General features: G+C 36.1%; 11 protein-coding genes and 2 non-coding genes across 13 annotated transcripts; 4 read left to right on the forward strand and 9 right to left on the reverse strand.

The window, feature by feature from the left end:
• Positions 1 to 180: 180 nt before the first annotated feature.
• On the forward strand, positions 181 to 765 carry MAD2 (spindle checkpoint protein MAD2; the record flags this gene model as incomplete). The annotated part of the gene is made up of 1 exon (XM_003673044.1): positions 181 to 765. The coding sequence occupies one exon, from the start codon at positions 181 to 183 to the stop codon at positions 763 to 765; it is 585 nt and encodes a 194-aa protein (XP_003673092.1).
• A 351-nt stretch (positions 766 to 1116) lies between these two features.
• On the reverse strand, positions 1117 to 1189 carry NCAS0Atrna2M. Its single transcript has one exon. It is a non-coding gene; the product is annotated as a tRNA-Met (tRNA).
• A 198-nt stretch (positions 1190 to 1387) lies between these two features.
• Positions 1388 to 3394, reverse strand: NOC3 (Noc3p; the record flags this gene model as incomplete). The annotated part of the gene is made up of 1 exon (XM_003673045.1): positions 1388 to 3394. The coding sequence occupies one exon, from the start codon at positions 3392 to 3394 to the stop codon at positions 1388 to 1390; it is 2007 nt and encodes a 668-aa protein (XP_003673093.1).
• A 392-nt stretch (positions 3395 to 3786) lies between these two features.
• Positions 3787 to 6102, reverse strand: SAG1 (Sag1p; the record flags this gene model as incomplete). The annotated part of the gene is made up of 1 exon (XM_003673046.1): positions 3787 to 6102. One exon carries the CDS (start codon positions 6100 to 6102, stop codon positions 3787 to 3789), a length of 2316 nt encoding a protein of 771 aa, XP_003673094.1.
• A 1319-nt stretch (positions 6103 to 7421) lies between these two features.
• CMS1 (Cms1p) lies at positions 7422 to 8321 on the reverse strand (the record flags this gene model as incomplete). Its single annotated transcript, XM_003673047.1, has 1 exon — positions 7422 to 8321. The coding sequence occupies one exon, from the start codon at positions 8319 to 8321 to the stop codon at positions 7422 to 7424; it is 900 nt and encodes a 299-aa protein (XP_003673095.1).
• Positions 8322 to 8461: 140 nt separating this feature from the next.
• Positions 8462 to 8534, reverse strand: NCAS0Atrna4T. Its single transcript has one exon. It is a non-coding gene; the product is annotated as a tRNA-Thr (tRNA).
• Positions 8535 to 9044: 510 nt separating this feature from the next.
• NSE1 (Smc5-Smc6 complex subunit NSE1) lies at positions 9045 to 10106 on the forward strand (the record flags this gene model as incomplete). Its single annotated transcript, XM_003673048.1, has 1 exon — positions 9045 to 10106. One exon carries the CDS (start codon positions 9045 to 9047, stop codon positions 10104 to 10106), a length of 1062 nt encoding a protein of 353 aa, XP_003673096.1.
• Positions 10107 to 10309: 203 nt separating this feature from the next.
• RLP24 (ATPase-activating ribosome biosynthesis protein) lies at positions 10310 to 10900 on the forward strand (the record flags this gene model as incomplete). Its single annotated transcript, XM_003673049.1, has 1 exon — positions 10310 to 10900. The coding sequence occupies one exon, from the start codon at positions 10310 to 10312 to the stop codon at positions 10898 to 10900; it is 591 nt and encodes a 196-aa protein (XP_003673097.1).
• A 187-nt stretch (positions 10901 to 11087) lies between these two features.
• TEN1 (Ten1p) lies at positions 11088 to 11603 on the reverse strand (the record flags this gene model as incomplete). Its single annotated transcript, XM_003673050.1, has 1 exon — positions 11088 to 11603. One exon carries the CDS (start codon positions 11601 to 11603, stop codon positions 11088 to 11090), a length of 516 nt encoding a protein of 171 aa, XP_003673098.1.
• Positions 11604 to 11795: 192 nt separating this feature from the next.
• On the reverse strand, positions 11796 to 12446 carry PRE3 (proteasome core particle subunit beta 1; the record flags this gene model as incomplete). The annotated part of the gene is made up of 1 exon (XM_003673051.1): positions 11796 to 12446. The coding sequence occupies one exon, from the start codon at positions 12444 to 12446 to the stop codon at positions 11796 to 11798; it is 651 nt and encodes a 216-aa protein (XP_003673099.1).
• A 232-nt stretch (positions 12447 to 12678) lies between these two features.
• SFI1 (Sfi1p) lies at positions 12679 to 15579 on the reverse strand (the record flags this gene model as incomplete). Its single annotated transcript, XM_003673052.1, has 1 exon — positions 12679 to 15579. The coding sequence occupies one exon, from the start codon at positions 15577 to 15579 to the stop codon at positions 12679 to 12681; it is 2901 nt and encodes a 966-aa protein (XP_003673100.1).
• A 245-nt stretch (positions 15580 to 15824) lies between these two features.
• On the forward strand, positions 15825 to 17249 carry OST1 (dolichyl-diphosphooligosaccharide--protein glycotransferase subunit OST1; the record flags this gene model as incomplete). Its single annotated transcript, XM_003673053.1, has 1 exon — positions 15825 to 17249. One exon carries the CDS (start codon positions 15825 to 15827, stop codon positions 17247 to 17249), a length of 1425 nt encoding a protein of 474 aa, XP_003673101.1.
• A 133-nt stretch (positions 17250 to 17382) lies between these two features.
• ORC3 (origin recognition complex subunit 3) lies at positions 17383 to 19278 on the reverse strand (the record flags this gene model as incomplete). Its single annotated transcript, XM_003673054.1, has 1 exon — positions 17383 to 19278. One exon carries the CDS (start codon positions 19276 to 19278, stop codon positions 17383 to 17385), a length of 1896 nt encoding a protein of 631 aa, XP_003673102.1.
• Between the last annotated feature and the right edge of the window lie 55 nt (positions 19279 to 19333).

Raw genomic sequence — 19333 nt, forward strand, 5'->3', positions numbered from 1 at the left:
ATCTACATATATTGATTGTAACGTTACTATCTAATTTTTATAGAGCTACAATGAACTAAAAATTACTTCAACGCTTTCTGCAGGCGAGAAAAAGAGGCATTCGAAAACACATCAAAACAACATATCTAGATTAGATACATAGGTGAATCATCAGATATAAACATAATTGGGCGCCTCGATATGTCTCAACCAATTTCTCTGCGTGGATCTACTAGAACGATCACTGAATTTTTTGAATACAGCATCAATTCGATCCTCTATCAACGTGGAGTCTATCCTCCCGAAGACTTTAATACCGTAAAGAAATATGGGTTGACATTACTTAAAACCCATGATGATGAATTGAAACAATATATCCGTAGAATTCTTTTGCAGGTACACAAATGGTTATTGGGAGGCAAGTGTAATAAGTTAGTCCTATGCATTGTAGATAAAGATGAAGGTGATGTTGTGGAAAGATGGAGTTTTGATGTCACTCACCTCTCACCTTCTGAAAAGGAGGGTGATATCGATGAGGAAGTGACTCAGAATCAAATACGTGGACTAATAAGACAAATAACGGCTAGTGTTACATTTCTTCCGGAACTCACAAAAGAGGGTTCCTATACTTTCAATGTCCTTGCATATACGGATGCATACGCAAAAGTGCCTTTAGAATGGGCAGATTCTGCTAGTAAAGAGATAGAGGGCGGTGAAGTGGTTCAACTGAAATCATTTTCAACTAACGACCGCAGGGTTACTGCCCAAGTTAGTTACAAATTTTGAGATATTCATCATCTTCTCACTCAGCATTTAAAAAGCAGAATATACCAATCCCTTCTCTAAATAATATATATATATATATATATCTATATATCAGTATCACATTGCATCAACGAAGGAAAAATATAAGACTCATAACCTTAACAGCTGCCTTTTATGTACCGTATAATATAAATTCTGCACCATGTTATTATTACTTAAATAAAAATTTGATATAATTTCAAACAATCATCGTAAAATTATATCCTTAATGTCAAAATAATACTATAAAAATAAAAAGTGGTGCTTGTAATTTGCACTATCTTAAAAATTGGGTTTTATGATATATTTTGAAGAGAGAGTTTAAAAAAAAAATGCTCCAGGGGAGGTTCGAACTCTCGACCTTCAGATTATGAGACTGACGCTCTGCCGACTGAGCTACTGAAGCAGATCTTGAACTTTGTGAAAAGGTTTTTCAACTACATCAACAAATAAAGTCACATGCCATACCACTACAACTAAACTAATTTATCGTATAAGTTAAATAAGAGACTTTGTATTATTCTTTGAGGGTAATTTGTTTAATGTACAGTTTTGAAATTCGTCTATATATGTGCGCTAATTTATTAAGGGTTATAAAGTTATATCATTTTGAAAATTCTTTGGACTTAGTTGATAATGAACGGACACCTTTCACCACTATAGGACAATAATGCTTGGTAAGGATTACATTCTCCCATAGAGTTGCTGCATCTGGATTACTTCTTGAAAGACTGTCAGTTTGCATGTTGAAATTACCATTTGCAATTCTATCTTCAGTAGAGTACAACCCCCCGACTTCTGGGTATCTTGTTGTTAACTTTTCAATAAACTTCAATAGAGCTATTGTCGTCTTTTCAGGTGTATGTTGCATACAAATATATAGACGTTTCGTGAAGGCTGTCGCTCTTATCTTTGTACCAGATTTGGATCTGAAGAAGACATGATCTAGTGCCTTTAGTAGAAGTTCTGCCTTGGTTGATACATTAACTGCTGGTTTTATCAGTTCATCATTAAGTGGATCAGCTAACCTTAACGATTTGTATGAAAGCTCCAAATCAGCATCAAGCGAAACATATGGTAAAATAGAATAAAGAGCATCCACAAATGTGGAGAGATCGATATTGATTTTCATATGGTTATTATTGGATACGATGGAAAATGCACTGACAATACATAACAGGACTTTACGCACTTCTGCAGAAGTCAAATTATCCATTTCGGCGTCAAAAATTAGCTCTTTCATCACTTCTAAGAAATCTCCCAAAAGATCGAAATTAGCCATATTTCCAAATTTGGCAAGACCCTCCAATACTGAACCTACTAGTCTCTCAGATTTATTCCTCAGTATATTTAGATACAACGACAATACCATTTTTAAAATCGATGCTTGGTTTCTTTCTCTTTCTTCAGCAGATACAACTTGTTCCGCTTTTTGCATTTCTTCCTCAATTTCCTTCATTTCCTTCCTTACTTTTCTCTGTTTTTTGGATAAATGGACTCTATCCTTTTTCTTCATCTTAAATGCGACATTCTCATCGTCGTTTCTAGTGTTTGGATCAAAATCGTGAAGAACATCCAGGGAGAGTAACATGTTCAAAACCGTTTCTTCCACATTGTAGTTTCTTACTTTCAAAATTTTTGACAGAATTCTTATTATTTCAATTGAGATACCACCTTCATCATCGGCATTCAATAGAGTCTCTATTGTTTTTATTGAAGCCTCGGCAATTGGATCAACAGCAATATTTGGCTTGCAAATACGACGTAAAATCAGAGTGAATACTTCTGACCTAAAATTAAAATGAGATGCATTGGAGGCAATTTCGTTAGCAGCTTGCATAGCTAAAACACCAAGAGAAACTTGAACAGGGTTATCATTATTTGCAACCCTTGACAATCGTTTCAGGGTTTCTATGTAGTTCCTGTAATTTGCAACAAGAGCCTGCTCAAATGCTCTCAGCTTAGCAACTTCCTTAGTCACCTTTTCCTTCTTTTCTAAGTCTGTCAAAGGTCGAATTCTGTAACCAGGAATGATACTCTTGAAAACAGATACTAATGCCAGCATGGAAAACTTACAGTTGTTTGGATTTTTTGAATTAGCCATTTTACACAATCTCGTTAGAGCAGTTGTATTTTCCTCTGGATCTTCCATAATCTTTTCAACGAGATCGGCAATATCTTCCTTCAGCTCAATAATTCTTTCTTCAGTGTCAGGTTCTGCATCACTCTCATTTACAGCATCCTTCTCAGATGCCTGCATTGTCTCAGATTTATCTTCTTCTTCATCTTCATCATCTTCTATTTCTTCCTTTGTTTGAGATTGTTTTCTTTGCCTCTTGACCAAGTTTCTTTCAACTTTCCCATTAATCTTAATCGGAAGCCCTTCAACCATATCTTCCTCTGCATCTTTCAGTTTTCTTGGTTTTAACTCATAATCTTGTTCCTCATCATCCCAGGACTTGATTTTGGATGCAACCTTATCATAGACATCCGTATCAGACAAAGAACCTGCATCATTGAAGGATCCTGTTTCCAATAATGCGTCTTCTTGCTTTCTCTTTTTATTTGTTCTTTCTAGAATAGATTCCTGAGATCTCTTTTTTCTAGCCATACTGTACTGTTTTCCACTAACCTATCCTTTGAAGATGCTTATAGTCAACCACTTGTGAGTCTTGAAATGAACTAACTCATCGAATATACTTATCGAGATGAGATGAGGTTAAAAATTTTTTTTCGCGCCAAAAAGAACAAAACATTAGCGCAATATTATACATGGTTACGTAGAGTAACACACTCGACGATATAAAGGAATGCAATCTAGATGAGACTAAAGTAGAAAATCTGAGATTATTAAACGAAGTGTATTTAAGATAATTATTTAAAATAAAAATGAGAGTGAGCTCAAAATATAAAAGAACTTAACGGACCCTTGGAAAGACTAATAAATGAAACAAGCGGGTGTGGGTATGAGAATTTAGTTTAAAAGACCAGTAGCTGAAAACGCTATAACAGAATAAATGAAAATAAAGTGGCTAGAAGAGATAAAATACCATTTGCTTGTAGCTGTGAACCGAAACCTTGATATTCTGATAGAGTGAGTGGAGTATTAATAGAACTTATCTGTAAAGAGAATGGTTGCAAAGGAGGCTTTGAAAAGGAGCTCGATGGTGGGTATTGCACTAGAACTGAAGATAAAGTACTACTTGGGAAAGTAACATGCATAGAAATTGTAGTGGAATGTAAATTTTGGGTAGGTGGTAAGGAAGAGGTTTGGACAATTGTAGTAATAGATGATTTTTGAATTGTTAATGTGGAAGATGATTCTACAATAGCGGTTGAAGTAGATTTTTGGATAGTCATTACAGAACTTGTTTCGTTAACAGTTGTTGAAGGGCTTGAAGGTTGGGTACTAAATGTGGATGTTCTTACAACAGTTATATAGCTTGATTCTTCGATAGTTAATGTAGTGGATGATCTTACAACAGTAGAACCAACTGATTTTTCTACAGTTGGCACAGAAGACGTTTGATCGACAGAGGTAGTTGTTGAGATATCAGTTGAAGATTTGGAAGAAGAAGGTTGGTTGGCACTCGAAGTATTGGTATCCACCGACGTAGTTGGTAGTTCAGGATTACATCCTCCTTCGCAACTTGTTATGGTTGATATCGTTGTAGAAATATTTGTTGTGGTGATAGTCACTTTTTCAGATGAGGTTGTGATATCAGTTGAAAGACTAATACTACTAGTAGTACTGGTAACAGTTATATTGGTATTTGGAGTCTCAACATGGATGATAATTTCTGGAGTGGAGGAGCCGTCAGTACCAGTGGTGTAAGTAGACTCGGTGGAGTAGGTGGTGGTGTATGTACCGGTCCAAGGAGTAGTGGTGGTAGAAGTCAAAACAGTGTTTGGAGTCTCAACATGGATGATAATTTCTGGAGTGGAGGAGCCGTCAGTACCAGTGGTGTAAGTAGACTCGGTGGAGTAGGTGGTGGTGTATGTACCGGTCCAAGGAGTAGTGGTGGTAGAAGTCAAAACAGTGTTTGGAGTCTCAACGTGGATGATAATTTCTGGAGTGGAGGAGCCGTCAGTACCGGTGGTGTAAGTAGACTCGGTAGAGTAGGTAGTAGTGTATGTACCAGTCCAAGGAGTAGTGGTGGTAGAAGTCAAAACAGTGTTTGGAGTCTCAACATGGATGATAATTTCTGGAGTGGAGGAGCCGTCAGTACCAGTGGTGTAAGTAGACTCGGTGGAGTAGGTGGTGGTGTATGTACCGGTCCAAGGAGTAGTAGTTGTAGTTTTTAAAGGATCATTAGGCTTTAATACAGCAGTTGCAGTTGCTGAGTTTACACCTTCATAACTGACGTAGACTCTTGTCTTAGTGTACGAAGTAGTGTACGTGGTTGACGCCATCGTGTCCATACAGGTATATTGTAGATTAATGTCATGACTTATAGTATTATAACCAACTGGAACGGATTGTAATGCATTTACCCAGATCATCTCACCAGATTGTTCTTCACCAACGGTGAACCATAATTCATTATTGAAACAATTGACATCAGCCCCAGAGTCCTCGCTATCTTCTGGTAGGAACCAATCATTGAATTTACCAGATTTGTTAACTTGAACAGAAGAACAATCCAAACTATAACCGGCATCTGCAATATCATAGTTAATTTGTCCAGCACCACCCACCAAATAACCGTTTGGACATTGCATACCAACATAATAACTTTCAAAATAACCGAATGTGGTTGAACGACCAATAGAATACGCACCGGTAAACTCTGGGGCAGCACTAAATGTAATTGGAGCAGACATTTGATCACCTAATGGGACATCCATTGTCCCTGCTGAAAAAAAACTGGCATCTGCTAATTCATATTGATATGCTGAACCACCACTATTGAAAACCACGACGAATGAGAGTGCACCATCGATTGAAGAGTAGGAAGATAGATCTGTTAAAGCCGTACATGTTAAAATAGTATCTTCGTTCAGATAAGCGGCTTGTTGAGAGACAGTACACTGGAAGGCGTTAGTACCATTATTTAAAGGTACAGCAATATATTCATCATTATCATCAAATTTAACACGATAGACATAAGGCATTGATAAAGAAAACGTATCACCTTTAGCAATCGAGGAAGTATCTGAGATACTGAAATCAAAAGAGGCGATCCAACCTTGGTCTGGGTAAAGAACAGAATACGCTGGAGAATAAGATAATCCGGAGTATTTAACATCTGTTATTTCCTTCGACAGAACAACAGATAAGTAACTTAACCCAAGTAAAATTGCTGATTTAATAAACATCGTATCGGATTATTTGCGTTTGCTTGCTTTTGAAGATATGGTAAAAACTAAACATCAAACACAAGTTTATGAGGAAAAATAGGATTTCACAAGTCGAATTTGAGGATGTATTTATATTCATTTCATGAAACTACAGGGACTGCTAAATGATTAGAACGGGAGGATACTCACCTCAAAACATCTCACTGCGAAAAATCTTCTTGATGCAAAATTTAACATGGCCTCATCTTTCAATCTGTAACAAACACAAACACAAACAGTACATAATTTCGTATGCACAATGTCTCTGCGATAAAGTATAATAAAGTTATAGTGGGACAAGAGCTAATGTTTCTCTCTCTTACAGTCCTATGCAATCACTTGTGCATTAGGAATAGCGAATCCATCCGAAAAGAAGCGCACACTCTTGCCGCAGGGTCTGTAACTAAACTTCTAAGGGAATGGGATCTGTCATGTACGGCAGATTGTGTGCAACTCTTTGCTTTTGATCAAAGATGCCAAATTTTCAAGTCACCTTCTTATTTGGGTGATCAATAGGATGGCGCCCACGGGAAACGCAGAGAAGAAATTGAGCGTTGAGACAGAAGGACAATCGGAGAACAAAACAAACGTGCAATAGAGCTCCCAAACAGGAGGAAACCCGAACGTCACGTCCATTGTTGTACCAATGTTCCATTGTGGAACGTTGTCGGATAACTAAATTTAGTTAGAAGTTCGCTACACCTCTCTTTTAATTACGTACACAATGGGTTCTCGATTTGGTTGCGTTTACGGAAGGAACCCTTTATCCTTTCCGGCTCATTGAGCAATTTCCAAATACAGTACGTGCTAATCCTGAACCCTTTCCAATCTGTAATCTAGCGTCGGCTTACCATTATGAAGTCATACCAATATAGCTTTAATAGGTCCCTCAATGTTCTCTGGCTATTACATTTGTATACTTTTAGACCTATGAGAGTTGGATACCCTTTTCTTGATTGGTATTATATATACATACTAGGGGCAAATAATACTGGGTGACCCAGTGGGGTATAATGGCTCTTTGATGTTGTGTATCTACGAATGTTGCTATAACCCTTTGTTTCAACCTTTCAAAGTCAACGGCATAGAACAGATAACATATATTTTTTTCAGTGTTTGCGCCTAAAAAAACTATACATATGTAACGCCACCAAAAAAAGAACGTATTTTATTAGATAGTACAAAACTTTACTAAGGCTTTATCCTTCATGATGAGAAAATGCTTTTGGATATATCCACTATATACTATACAATCGAAGTCTTTTTCTGTCAGAAAAAACCTAACATTACTGATACGGCTAATACAATAAGATCTTTACTGAACTTTTCTTTTCCAAGATAAGTTTCAAAATTTCACATAATACAATTGTGTTATCTGAAGACAGTAGTGAATTATTTTTAGGATCAAGGTAACTGGCATCTAGAATTATATCCAATTTGTCCTTACCTTGAAAAAAGGCGTCGGTGGATTCTAATAAACTCTTCATTCTTGTTGGTGTTGAAATAAAGTATTTTAAATTGTTATACCTCATGCTTCCCTTTTTCTTCTTCTTATCTTTTCCTTCACCTTTACTTTTCTTGTCTCCTAGAATATCTTCAACAGATTGCAGGTCATCCTTCAGTTTATTCTTAGCGAATAGTTTTATAGCATTATTATTACCTTCAACACTTCTGTAAACGTCTGCAACTCTAATGTTGGACATTGAGAGTATAACTGATTTAGGAGCCTTTGAAAATTGCAATAAGAATTGTGGGAAGTTTACTAAATTACGATCAACGTTAAATTTCTCTGTGGAAATGAAATCTGTCTTCTTAAAGTACAGTTCGTTCAACTCCAATGCACTTAAATCAGGATTCTTCTCCCTAATTAACGTGGCCAAATATTCAACAATAGCTTCTGAAGATGCTTTTGGAATCGACTTTCTTTGATTTATCTGATATTCTACTTGCTCTTTTTTCTTCTGGTGCAGTTTTGAATTCTTCAATTTCTTCTGTCTCTTAGAAAGATGACTTTCGTCCACATTATCATCACCACGTTCTTCAATACTTGTATTCTCCTGGGTTGCAACACCTTCATTTTCTAGTGGTCTTTTTCTATCATTAAGTTGGTCTTCTTCAGTTTCTTCTATTGGTTCGGCGTCAACAGCATCATCATATTCGTATAAAAGACCATCATCTAGATCATCAGGGTTTGACATAATGAAAACACACTTTCCTATTTATCTACTGTTCCAGTCAAGCTAACAATCAGACAAGAAGGTTTCTCATCTACTTGTTCAATATATTTAGAGAAAAAAAAACCTCATCGAAAAAAAAAATTCCAATAAAAAATTTATATTGCTTCCAACCAGATTTGAACTGATGATCTCCACATTACTAGTGTGGCGCCTTACCAACTTGGCCATAGAAGCTAATTTTTATAAAAAAAAGTAAGGAAATTGATTTATTCATAAACACAAATAATTCACGTGCTCTCCTGCTCTTCAAAAACTGTCAATCAACAAACCCTCAAGATTAATTTTACTCTGTTTTTTAAAGATTGTTGATGATTAATTTACTAGATTCATGATCCTACAACTCTTTGTTCCTGCTGGCCATGTGTCTCGGTTAGTCAAGTTGTACGTGTTTTTAATTGCTCTTTTTCCATCTGATTCGATTGCATTATTTAGATTTTATCTACTGCCAGACGTTAAACTTTCTGTTTTAGCTTTTAATAGTTGGTTTAGTTTGTCGTAAATACGGACCTAAACACAGACATTGCTTTTCTTTCTATACTGTTCAAGTAGTGTATATTCATCACTGTAGCTTATGCTGTTCTGGGCGACGCGTTAACGCATAATCATCTCAAAAGTTTCACGTGTCTGCGATTCTTTTATAGTTTAGAGTTCCTAATATATTGCTTAAAACAACACAAGCAACCCATGTCTGTAGTTCAGGAAGCACAGGTGCCAATAGTCCCACCCCAGCAACAAAATATCACAGCGGATGATATCTCTAGATATCTATTACAATATATTCTAGCCGCAAGAGGTGTCTGTCATGAAAATGCATTGATGCTTGCATTGATGAGATTGAAAGTGGATTCTCACGACGTGAACGCCCATTGGACAATTTCAGACTGGTTAGAGGCCCTGAATGAACATATTAATGCCATTAATATCAAATTGAATCTGCTTAACTATAAGATTTTAAGAATCAGCCACGGGATTGGGAAAAGTGCTGTGAGCATTAAGAATAGACAGAATTTTGGTCTTTTTGATACTGTTGGAACCACTGAAGATAATGAAGATGACGATAACAATGATAACAAGGAGGACTCAAGGGTAGTATTACCTGAAAGTAACAGATTTTATGTTTATGTCAATCTTTCATCCACTGAAGAGACTAAATTGGCAACAAGATTCACCCCCAAGGAAATTGAATATGTTAAATGGTGTTTAGAAAAATTTTGTATACAAAGTGGAATCATTAGAGAAATGGACCAGGGAAATGCTATAACGTCCTCGATAGTTGTCCATGAGGTAAACAGAATTTTATTAAGCGCTACAGGTGACAATACAACAAATAAATGGAATAAATGGACCACTTTTACGTTAGGATCTACAGAATTATTACAATATGATGGCTTTACGGCGACGGAAATTGAAGCCGTTCTAGTTAAATTATGTGAACATAAATGGTTCTACAGAACTCAAAATGGTGTATTCGGTATGGACTTAAAATGTATTGCTGAGTTAGAGGAATATCTTGTGTCAACATTCGAATTAGCCACATGTCAGAACTGTAACAAATTAGCTATTCAAGGTGTTATGTGTGGAAGTGAGTCGTGCTTGCAAAATGGAAGTCCGAGCTCTGAAGGTGAATCAACTAACAAGTGCCGAGTGTGGCACATTGACTGCTTCCAACACTACATTACGCACGTTAGTAAGGACTGTGATCTTTGTAAGAACTCTCTGATAACAAATGGTGTATACGTTATATAGTCAATAGATCGACCTTACGTAATCCAGCGCTTCGTGACAAAAACCTCTTTTTTTTTAAGATGAAAAATTTTCTCTAGCATTTCAACCCATCTCATCTCATCTCATCTAATCCTTTTTGATCCTACAGTAGCCTTTATCCTATAACGTTCTTTGCATTGTACAAGTCTGTCATCTATTCCTAATAGCATCAACAACCAACCGCAATGAGAATCTACCAATGTCACTTCTGTTCCTCTCCCGTATACCCAGGTCATGGTATCATGTTTGTTCGTAACGACGCTAAAGAATTCAGATTCTGTCGTTCGAAATGTCATAAGTCCTTCAAACAACGTCGTAATCCACGTAAATTGAAGTGGACTAAGGCTTTTAGAAAGGCTGCTGGGAAGGAGTTGGCCGTGGATTCCACTTTAACTTTTGCTCAAAGAAGAAACGTCCCTGTGAGGTATAACAGAGAATTAATGGCTACAACTTTGAAGGCTATGTCTAGAATTGAAGAAATTAGAGTGAAACGTGAAAGAGCCTTCTATAAGAATAGAATGAGAGGTAATAAAGAAAGAGATTTCTTGAGAGATAAGAAATTGGTGGAAGCTAACCCTGAATTATTAAGAATGAGAGAAGTGGAAATTGCCAATAAACTTGCAAGAGAACAAGAAAGAGCTGAAATGGTTTCTGAAGAAGAAGAGGAAGAAGAAGAAATGGATATCGATTCCGAAGAAGAAGAAGAGGAGCAATTAGAAAAGCAAAAGATTCTATTAAAGAACAAAAAAAGAAACTCAAAGAAGATTGCATTTTAATCTTAAACAACAAGCTTGAATTCTGCAACTTTAATTACAAATCAAGTCAACAACTGTAAACTAGTATATTTTTCAATTCATTCCTATATTTCATTATTAAGAACATAATTATTAGAATCCTTATTACGAAAAGAAAAGAAAACATGTTTTCTTAAAGACGAATATTATCTATTATATAAGAAAATATCTATGTGTTAGGTTGGGAATAGTCTCCTGTGGAGTTAGACAGTTGAAGGAATTCTTGCCCCATTGGAGAGGCTATGAATTCTCGCAATTGATTCACTTCCTCTAAATTAAGTATTTCAATATCAATTACTTCACATTTTATATTGATGAATCCGTTATTCCAAATGGCCACCGTTAAGTCTACCGCATCATATAGCTCTGGTGTTCTATTTGAGCAATTTATATCAAAAGTGGATCGATAGAGAGATTCTGAGACATACAATTCCAGACGTACATTCTTAACTTGTGTAAAATGGGCTACATCATCCAAAATCTGTGCATGGAAATCTGGTAAATTCCCGACTATCAATTTACACAAGAATCCTTCATTTTCTTCGTCATCGTATGGTTGAATATCTAACAACTGCGCTACTACACGAAATCTTCTTGATGAATTGGTAAAGATCTCTTTGCTTCTTTCATTGAGGTTTAAAAGAACCTGATTCAACTTACATATGTCAACGACTAGCTGACTCATGCGCAACTTCTCTAATATTAACGAATTGTTATTGAGTGATGGTGCATACTTACTTTATGTAAGCGATCGGAAATTTTCAAGATAGTTCAAGTATAACAATTAAAGAATTTTTATCATGTTTTGATTGATATTTGAAAAATAACACATATAAACTTACTTTTTCGTTATGCTTCACGTCTATATATATATACGCTACAAATTCTCATACTCATCTGGATAGAAGATTAATCTTTCAACACCACTTTCGGTTAAAATTACCATTCTAATGACACCACCGGAGGACCCATCCCATTTAATTGCTTGTGAGAGGGAATGCTTAATAAAATGTATAGTCTCATCCTTTGTCATGTCCTCTTTGAAATTCTTATCACAGTAACCATATATGAACGTTGAACCAGAACCTGCAATGGCGTATTTTTGTTTATGGATGGAACCACCTAATGGCACACTGTACACTTCACCCTTCTTCGTGTCATCATCAAATCCGGCAACAATTATACCTGCTGTCAAATTATCCTTATTTTCGTAACATAAAGTCTTAAATACCGATGCTGCTGTCTTAGTAGATGGGGTTCCATATTGGGTAGTGTATAAATCCAAGTAATATTGCACGATATCAGCCACTGCTTGTGTATCAGCAGCAGAACCGGATCTACAACACCAAACTTTATCATGAATCCTCGTTAATTTATCAGTAACACGGTTAGCAATGTAAGCACCTGTAGTTGTACGCGAATCTGCACCCAATATCACACCGTCTTTAAATGTTACCGCCATGATAGACGTCCCCAAGCTGACTTCCCCTTTCTTCAGGCGATTCATATCCACTTGAATTCCGTTCATCTTTCCTTTTTGTTATAATTATCCTTGTATGTATTACTTGGGCTCGCAATTGTACTCTTTATAGTAGTCAATGGGAATGATGCCGGCTTGAAGATGCTCTATAACACACTGTTAACTAACTCTCCCTTCCAAATGACATTTCATTATTTTTTGCCACCGAGAAATGTTCGCGCGGGTAACTCCAAATGGATAATAAATAACGTCTACATTAGAATATTTATACTATTTATGTTCAATTGTCATTACCACGGGGTCTTCTTTTGGTAGGGGACCCCAGCAGGTCTGCATTAGATAAGTGCGATGTCTTCTCTGGTGTTATTCCCGAAGCACGGGGAGGTGGCATCGGTTTCAGATCCTGTGTATCCCCCAATAAGATGGAGCTTTTCCTAATCGCTGAATTTACATTATTCGTTCTCGTACTTGTTCTTGTTCTTGGAGATGGACTTCTTCTATCCCATTGAATCCCAACAGCAGTTTTTTGGGTCTCAATTCTCTTTCTTGCAGTGGCATTTAATGACGACGATGATTTGATGGGACTTGGAATGGCTCTCCTGGCTTTGCCGTAATGATCCATCATTGCCCTCATCTTGGACCGCTTTATTCGTTCAGATCCTGGGATAGTCGTCCAGAGATCACTTGGTTCCTTTACTGGTGTCTGGTAGTTCGGCGAGTTTTCATGATCATCCATAGATTTTCTTGCGGTGGATTGAATTTTGTTCTTCCATAATAACAATATTCCTCTCTCAGTAGCCCTGTCCCAACGCCTCCTAAATATCTGCACAGTTTCGTTATTTCTTGACACTTTCATCAGTTTCATGCTCCATATTTTAGAATAGTCTTGCAATATGGATAAATTAGAATCGTTGATCCGTAAATCAAGAATCCTTTGTAACTCACCAAGTTGTGAAAAGTGGACTCGCCATTTTAGCATACTTTTTTCTAGTAGATGCTCTGTTCGAAATTCCTCACTTATTTCAATCCTATCGTACTGGTCTAACATCCTCTCTTTAAAGCAATCGATAGCATACTTTTTAAGACGCCCATCTTGAGAGCCTTGACTTATGAGAACACATTCAATGCAAAAAAAACTATACCGTTGATTCCAAAAATTAAAATATCTTTTCTTCATGTATTTGGCACGTTTATACTGGTACTGTGATAACATGTGCCTCAGTTTTTTATCACGTAAGGTAAGTGATTGTTTTCTCCAGATGGAAAAATATGTTGACAATTTGGACCTGCACTGAAAAATCGGGATAATCTTCTCTGATCTTTCGTAGCTTGACAAGATCTCTGTCGACTTCCTCTTTAATTTAATAATAATTTTCAATTTACAGAAAATGTCTGCTTTTTTACGTTGTTCTTCCCAGAAGAAAGCTTCACGATGCCATTTCCTGATTAACTCTAACTTGATCCTTTGGCTATTTTGACTGATGGATTTCTCAAGATTAAAAGTGTTCTTCACCTTATGGACCTTCCATAAATTAATGAATTTTAATAAGAATTGTTTATGCTCATACTGAACTAATTTTTGATTTATGTGAACTATCTTGTTCCATTTTTTGAAGTAGCAACCAAGAACCTGCCTTTCCCGTAATTGTTGTCGTCTCTTAAGTATCCATATTTTCAAATACTTTCGACCAAGGTCTCTTCTGTAATTTTCAAACGCCTTAGTTTTCCACATAAGATGTCGGCCCCATATGACCAGGTATTTCCGTTTTTGTTCTAATTCTTGCCTATTTACAATTCTATAATAATTTGATCTGTCTAAGAATCGTCTTTTCCACACTTTTTGGAATATAAATGCCTTTAATAATTGATCAAGTGTCTGTCTAGCAACTATTTCCTGTTTCCTTCTCTGCATTACATTTTCAATAATCTTTAGTGTCTTGGACTTAATGAAAAGTTCTTCCATTCTCCTCTTATCGGCAGAAGTTCGTTGGTGTTTAGTAGATTGTTCGGACCATAATTTCGTATATTTACCGAGAACAAACATTCGATTGTATACCATTGCACGTTTATCCAGGTTATTCATTTGGCTTAATTTGGATTTCAATTTAGAAACTATTTTTCTTTGCAAAGTATGATCTCTTATAATCCTTCTGGCCTTATTTGAAAGCTTGGCCAACTTCCAAAATCGAATGGCATTGGCCAGATCCTTTTGTCGGAGAAATACTTCCACATTGCCTTGCATAGTTTTTATTTTGTCTCTTCTTGATTTTATTTTATTCCATACACGCTGTGCAAGATAGTTACTTGCCATATCATTTTGTGCCTTAAATAATATCATCTTCCTTTCCATAATATCCCACATGTTATTTGCCAATCGGTCCTCATCAAACTGTGTAGCATCCTGTAAGGGGAGCTCTACTTTATGCGAATAGTTTAATCTCCAAGTGTCAAACCATTTACCAATGACATAACCATCCCATTGGCTACTACGAATTCTTAATGACTCTTTCACATCATATGAATATAGCCAAAATCGGAAATATTTCTTAAGGTTTCTTTCGGAATTAGAATATTCCCAATGAGTCAACTTTGTCAATAGAGTATTTGGTTTCAAGAGGAAGACATTCAATATTTCCTTCAAAACGGAACTCAACTTGTAAGATCCATCCAACTCATGTTGTATTCGGAGGACGAAATCGTTCTCGTAGGGATCAAAACCATCGGCAATCAGGTAACTTACATATTTTTTGAATATCTTAAGAAATTCCAATGACATCTTGTTTCTAATCAAAAACACTTGGATGTTATTATATAACATGTGCAAGTCACCCTGTATTTGTGAATTGTACCTAAAAGAGGGATCAGTAGCATCATTCGAGGTTGTAATTACTTCATCCAGATCCGAAATATTCTTAAATTGTACATCGGGGCCTGGATCTAAATCATGCGGTACCGGTGATGATATATGTATGTCATCAAGTAACTCATACAATGGTCTACTAATCAATATATCAGTAGAGTCTGACCACGAATGGCGTCTTTGATTGATGGACGGTATCAGCTCCGCGGCACTATTATCGCCATTTCGTCTAATTGGTACACGGTTGAGCAGCTCTGAGGTGGACGTTGAGTCAGAAACTGTATCTCGTCCTTCTTCATTAAATGCAGCAACAGAATCCATGCCAAACCTTACATGTTCCAATGTAAAGGATTCTTTATTTATCAATTGAAGTCATTGTCTGTACTTGTTTTTCAATGTGACATTCTAAAAGTTGTTACCCGGAGGAACAACCTGTTTATTGAACATAACAGCATAGCTTATAATTGTTCGTTACGTATAGTTATGACGAACACTCTAGTACAGCTATCCAGCACCCTTCTACTACTTAATACTGGTATCAATTAAGAAGGACATACATACCGATAATGAATACTCATATCTTTTATTGGTTGTTTGCCACAATGGCACTTTGTTTCAGAACAGTCCTATGTGAGAGTTTTACTCCGACTGCATCATGGGAAAATTTGGAATACAAACGTGTCCTGGATGTCACCAAGGGATATTTCGCAGAGAAGATTGCATTGAGAGTGAAAAATGTTGATTCCATCCCAATTAGTGAATATTACCTTGCCTTACCAGCCCATTCTGCTGGGAAAGTATCCATTTTCACAGCAGCTATTCCTGGGACAGATACATACTTGAACTGTCAATTAGTCCCTAATATCACTGTTTTCAATGACGGTGATTTTGCCTCTTATGGAGTGGTGCATATTCCTACCCCAATTGAACCTAATCAAGAATTTTCATTTGTTGCAGCTATCTATTATAATGTTGTCGGGATTCCATATCCTGAACATATCGCCATTACCGACGACCAATATTTATTGACAGAAACTGATAGATTACCATTTTCTGCTTATCGTACTTACGAAGGTACATTTTCCATTACAGGAAGTGACTCTTTTGAAGAAATCAATCTTCCTGAAAATGAAAACCTAAGAGGTTCCATTGAAGGAAAGTCTATCGTTTTTGGTCCTTGGAATGATATTCAACCATTTGAAAAGGAGGAGCCTGTGAATGTAGTTTATCTTCATAATGCACCATTGAGTGACGTTACTTTCTTGAAGAGAGACGTTTGGGTGTCTCATTGGGCTTCCACTCTAGAATTTGAAGAATATTATGAATTGACAAACAGAGGTGCAAAATTAGAGAAGGGTTTTTCAAGATTGGAATTAATGAAGGATCAACAGCAAAAGCTTTCTATACAGAGAACTCACTACATGGCTTTGATCGAAATGATTTTGCCAAAGGGTTCTTTCGGTCACTATTATACTGATTTGGTTGGAATGGTCTCCACATCTCATGTTCAAGAAGACCACTTTGTTTTGAAACCAAGATACCCAATCTTTGGTGGATGGAATTATAATTTTACTATTGGATGGACTAATCAATTGTCTGATTTCTTACGTGTATCAGATGAAGAAGACATGTATATCTTATCTGTTCCATTGTTAGATGGTCAACAGGACTCATCGTATGATAATACCCAATTATCCATTTACTTGCCAGAAGGTGCCAAGATTGCCAACGTGGACGCTCCAGTTCCATTTGTTAATCTTTCTTTGAACACTGAAAAATCATACTTTGATTTAAACAAGGGTCACGTAAAAGTTACTTTTAACTTCAAAAATCTAGCCAACGAGATTGCTGATGGCAGAATATTAATCAAATATCAATATACTCAAGCAGCTTTCTATAAAAAGCCAGTCTCTATTGCTATTTACATTTTTGTTGCTCTCATGAGTTTCTTCCTATTGAAGAATATTAATTTAACTGTAACTGATAAATAATCAAAAGAAATACATAACTCTCGAATAAAATTAACGTTATATCATAGTCGAATATGGAGGTTACAAATATTACCTCAATATATTATATATCAACAAATTAAAACATCAGAAGGATCTCTTAGCTAATTATGTTCTATATACCTCTCCAAATACACTTATCCACAATTTCACCCATTCTTGAACTTTGTGAGCTGATGATGCCTATATGTTCCAGATCAAATATAGCTTGCATAAAAAGTATTAATGCTATCTTATCAAACACTGAATCGTCACTCTCAGTCTTCTCATCTTCATACTTCTGTAGGAATAACTGCAACTTTTTCTCTGATTTTGATAATTCAGAAGTGAACCCCATTAAATGTTCTCTAGGAAGAGTACTTTTAAAGGCACAATAGAAGTCGTACAAATTAATATAAGCATTGGCTTCCCTATACAATTTGAAGAGTTGTCCAATCCCAGGTCCCATACTTTGTTCTAATTTCCATTGATCACTGGCTTCCTCTTTTATGGTTTCTGCCTCTAATGGTGGAGGTAAGATTCGTTCCCAACTTAACATGTTATCTTCCAAATTAGTCCTATAAAATGGGAATAAACTTTGTGACAGTAGCCCATTATTGTTATCCAATTTGAACAGTTCTTGAAAGATTGTGTCAATTGGTTCGAACATTAATTCTTCCTTATATATCTGACATTGTGGCCAGCGATCCAAATAAGTTTCCAATTTTCCAACAAGTAAATTATAATATAATTCGATTAAATTATAATTTTTAATCTTCAATTCTTCTTCTAAAAAAGTAGCTACAAATTCAGCACGTCCATTTATTGGATTATCACGAACTAAAAATTCAGTAAAAAATTCTTCTAAAGCAGAATCAGAGTTTGTTAATAGACCCAGAATTTCTGCTGAGGAAGCCTGATTCTTGACCAAACCTTCAATAAAGAACATGAACGTGGGACATCTCTTCAGAATGTTGAAATAATCCTCATTAAGATACACGACGTTAACTGGGTCGATAAAAACCGAAAATGGGTTCTCAAAAAAATATGACATCAATGCATAATCAAGTATTTTCGTCAGTAGTTGCAAGTTATGATTTGCATTGTTTCCCATCTTTTGAATTAGGAATTTCACAAATCTATCAGACAAATTTAACTTGCCATCCACTGTGTCCAAAAACCCTTTAAATATTTTATTTCCATATTTGAATCCCTTATTGCTTGAGACATCTAATCGATGAGAATTTTTCTTCAATAATCTGATCGTGGATTGCCTCAAATTTTTTTCAAAATTTGATAGGTTCGTGTTAATATTGAAAACTAAACTTATCCTAGTATGGGAATGCTTCAATGCACTAGTTAGAAGAACGATAAAATTATCAAGAGCCTGAAAATTAAGAGAATCCACATCTTTAAAATTTATTATCATGTTTAGGTTTCTACCAAAAATATTTTTGAAATTTTCCACTAATGATAAATCATAGGATACATCCCCAGGAGGCTTACTATCAGTTACTTCCACATCAGTATCATTTATTTCTTCATTTTTTGGTCGCAGTGTTCCATTGTTTACAATAGAATCTGCTTGTGATAAAAGTTTGAACATAGATCTTCGAAGCATCATTCTTACATTTGGGGACTCCTTGGGTGTGAGGTCAATTAATGCATTCATTGTCGAGGATGAACTACTAGGTAATTCAATATCGGTGGAACTGTCCGATCCCAATAGAAACAGTGTATTAAACGATGGATTCCTGCTCCAAGTTTCTTCATCGTGAAATAATATCTCCGATATCCCTTTCTTTGTGTCACTTTCAACATCAGCAATAATACCATCTACTTGTTGATGGAAGTGTGAATGCAATTGTTGGTATAGCTCCCATCTTTTCTCAACAGCCTCATCTGATTCACTTCCGTCTAGTAGCTTAACAAATGGAATATGCGTCTCAACCACTATTGGATCCTCGAGATCCACGTCCGGGATAATCGTATAATGACTCCTTTGTGCATTTGCAAACTCATTAACACTCATTAGCTAGCTTAGTATGAGCGGATTTGCTTAATTTTATTCCCATAACCACAGATTC

The sequence above is a fragment of the Naumovozyma castellii genome, chromosome 1 (genome assembly GCF_000237345.1).
Source record: "Naumovozyma castellii chromosome 1, complete genome".
In the NCBI taxonomy this organism is placed as follows: Eukaryota; Fungi; Ascomycota; class Saccharomycetes; order Saccharomycetales; family Saccharomycetaceae; genus Naumovozyma; species Naumovozyma castellii.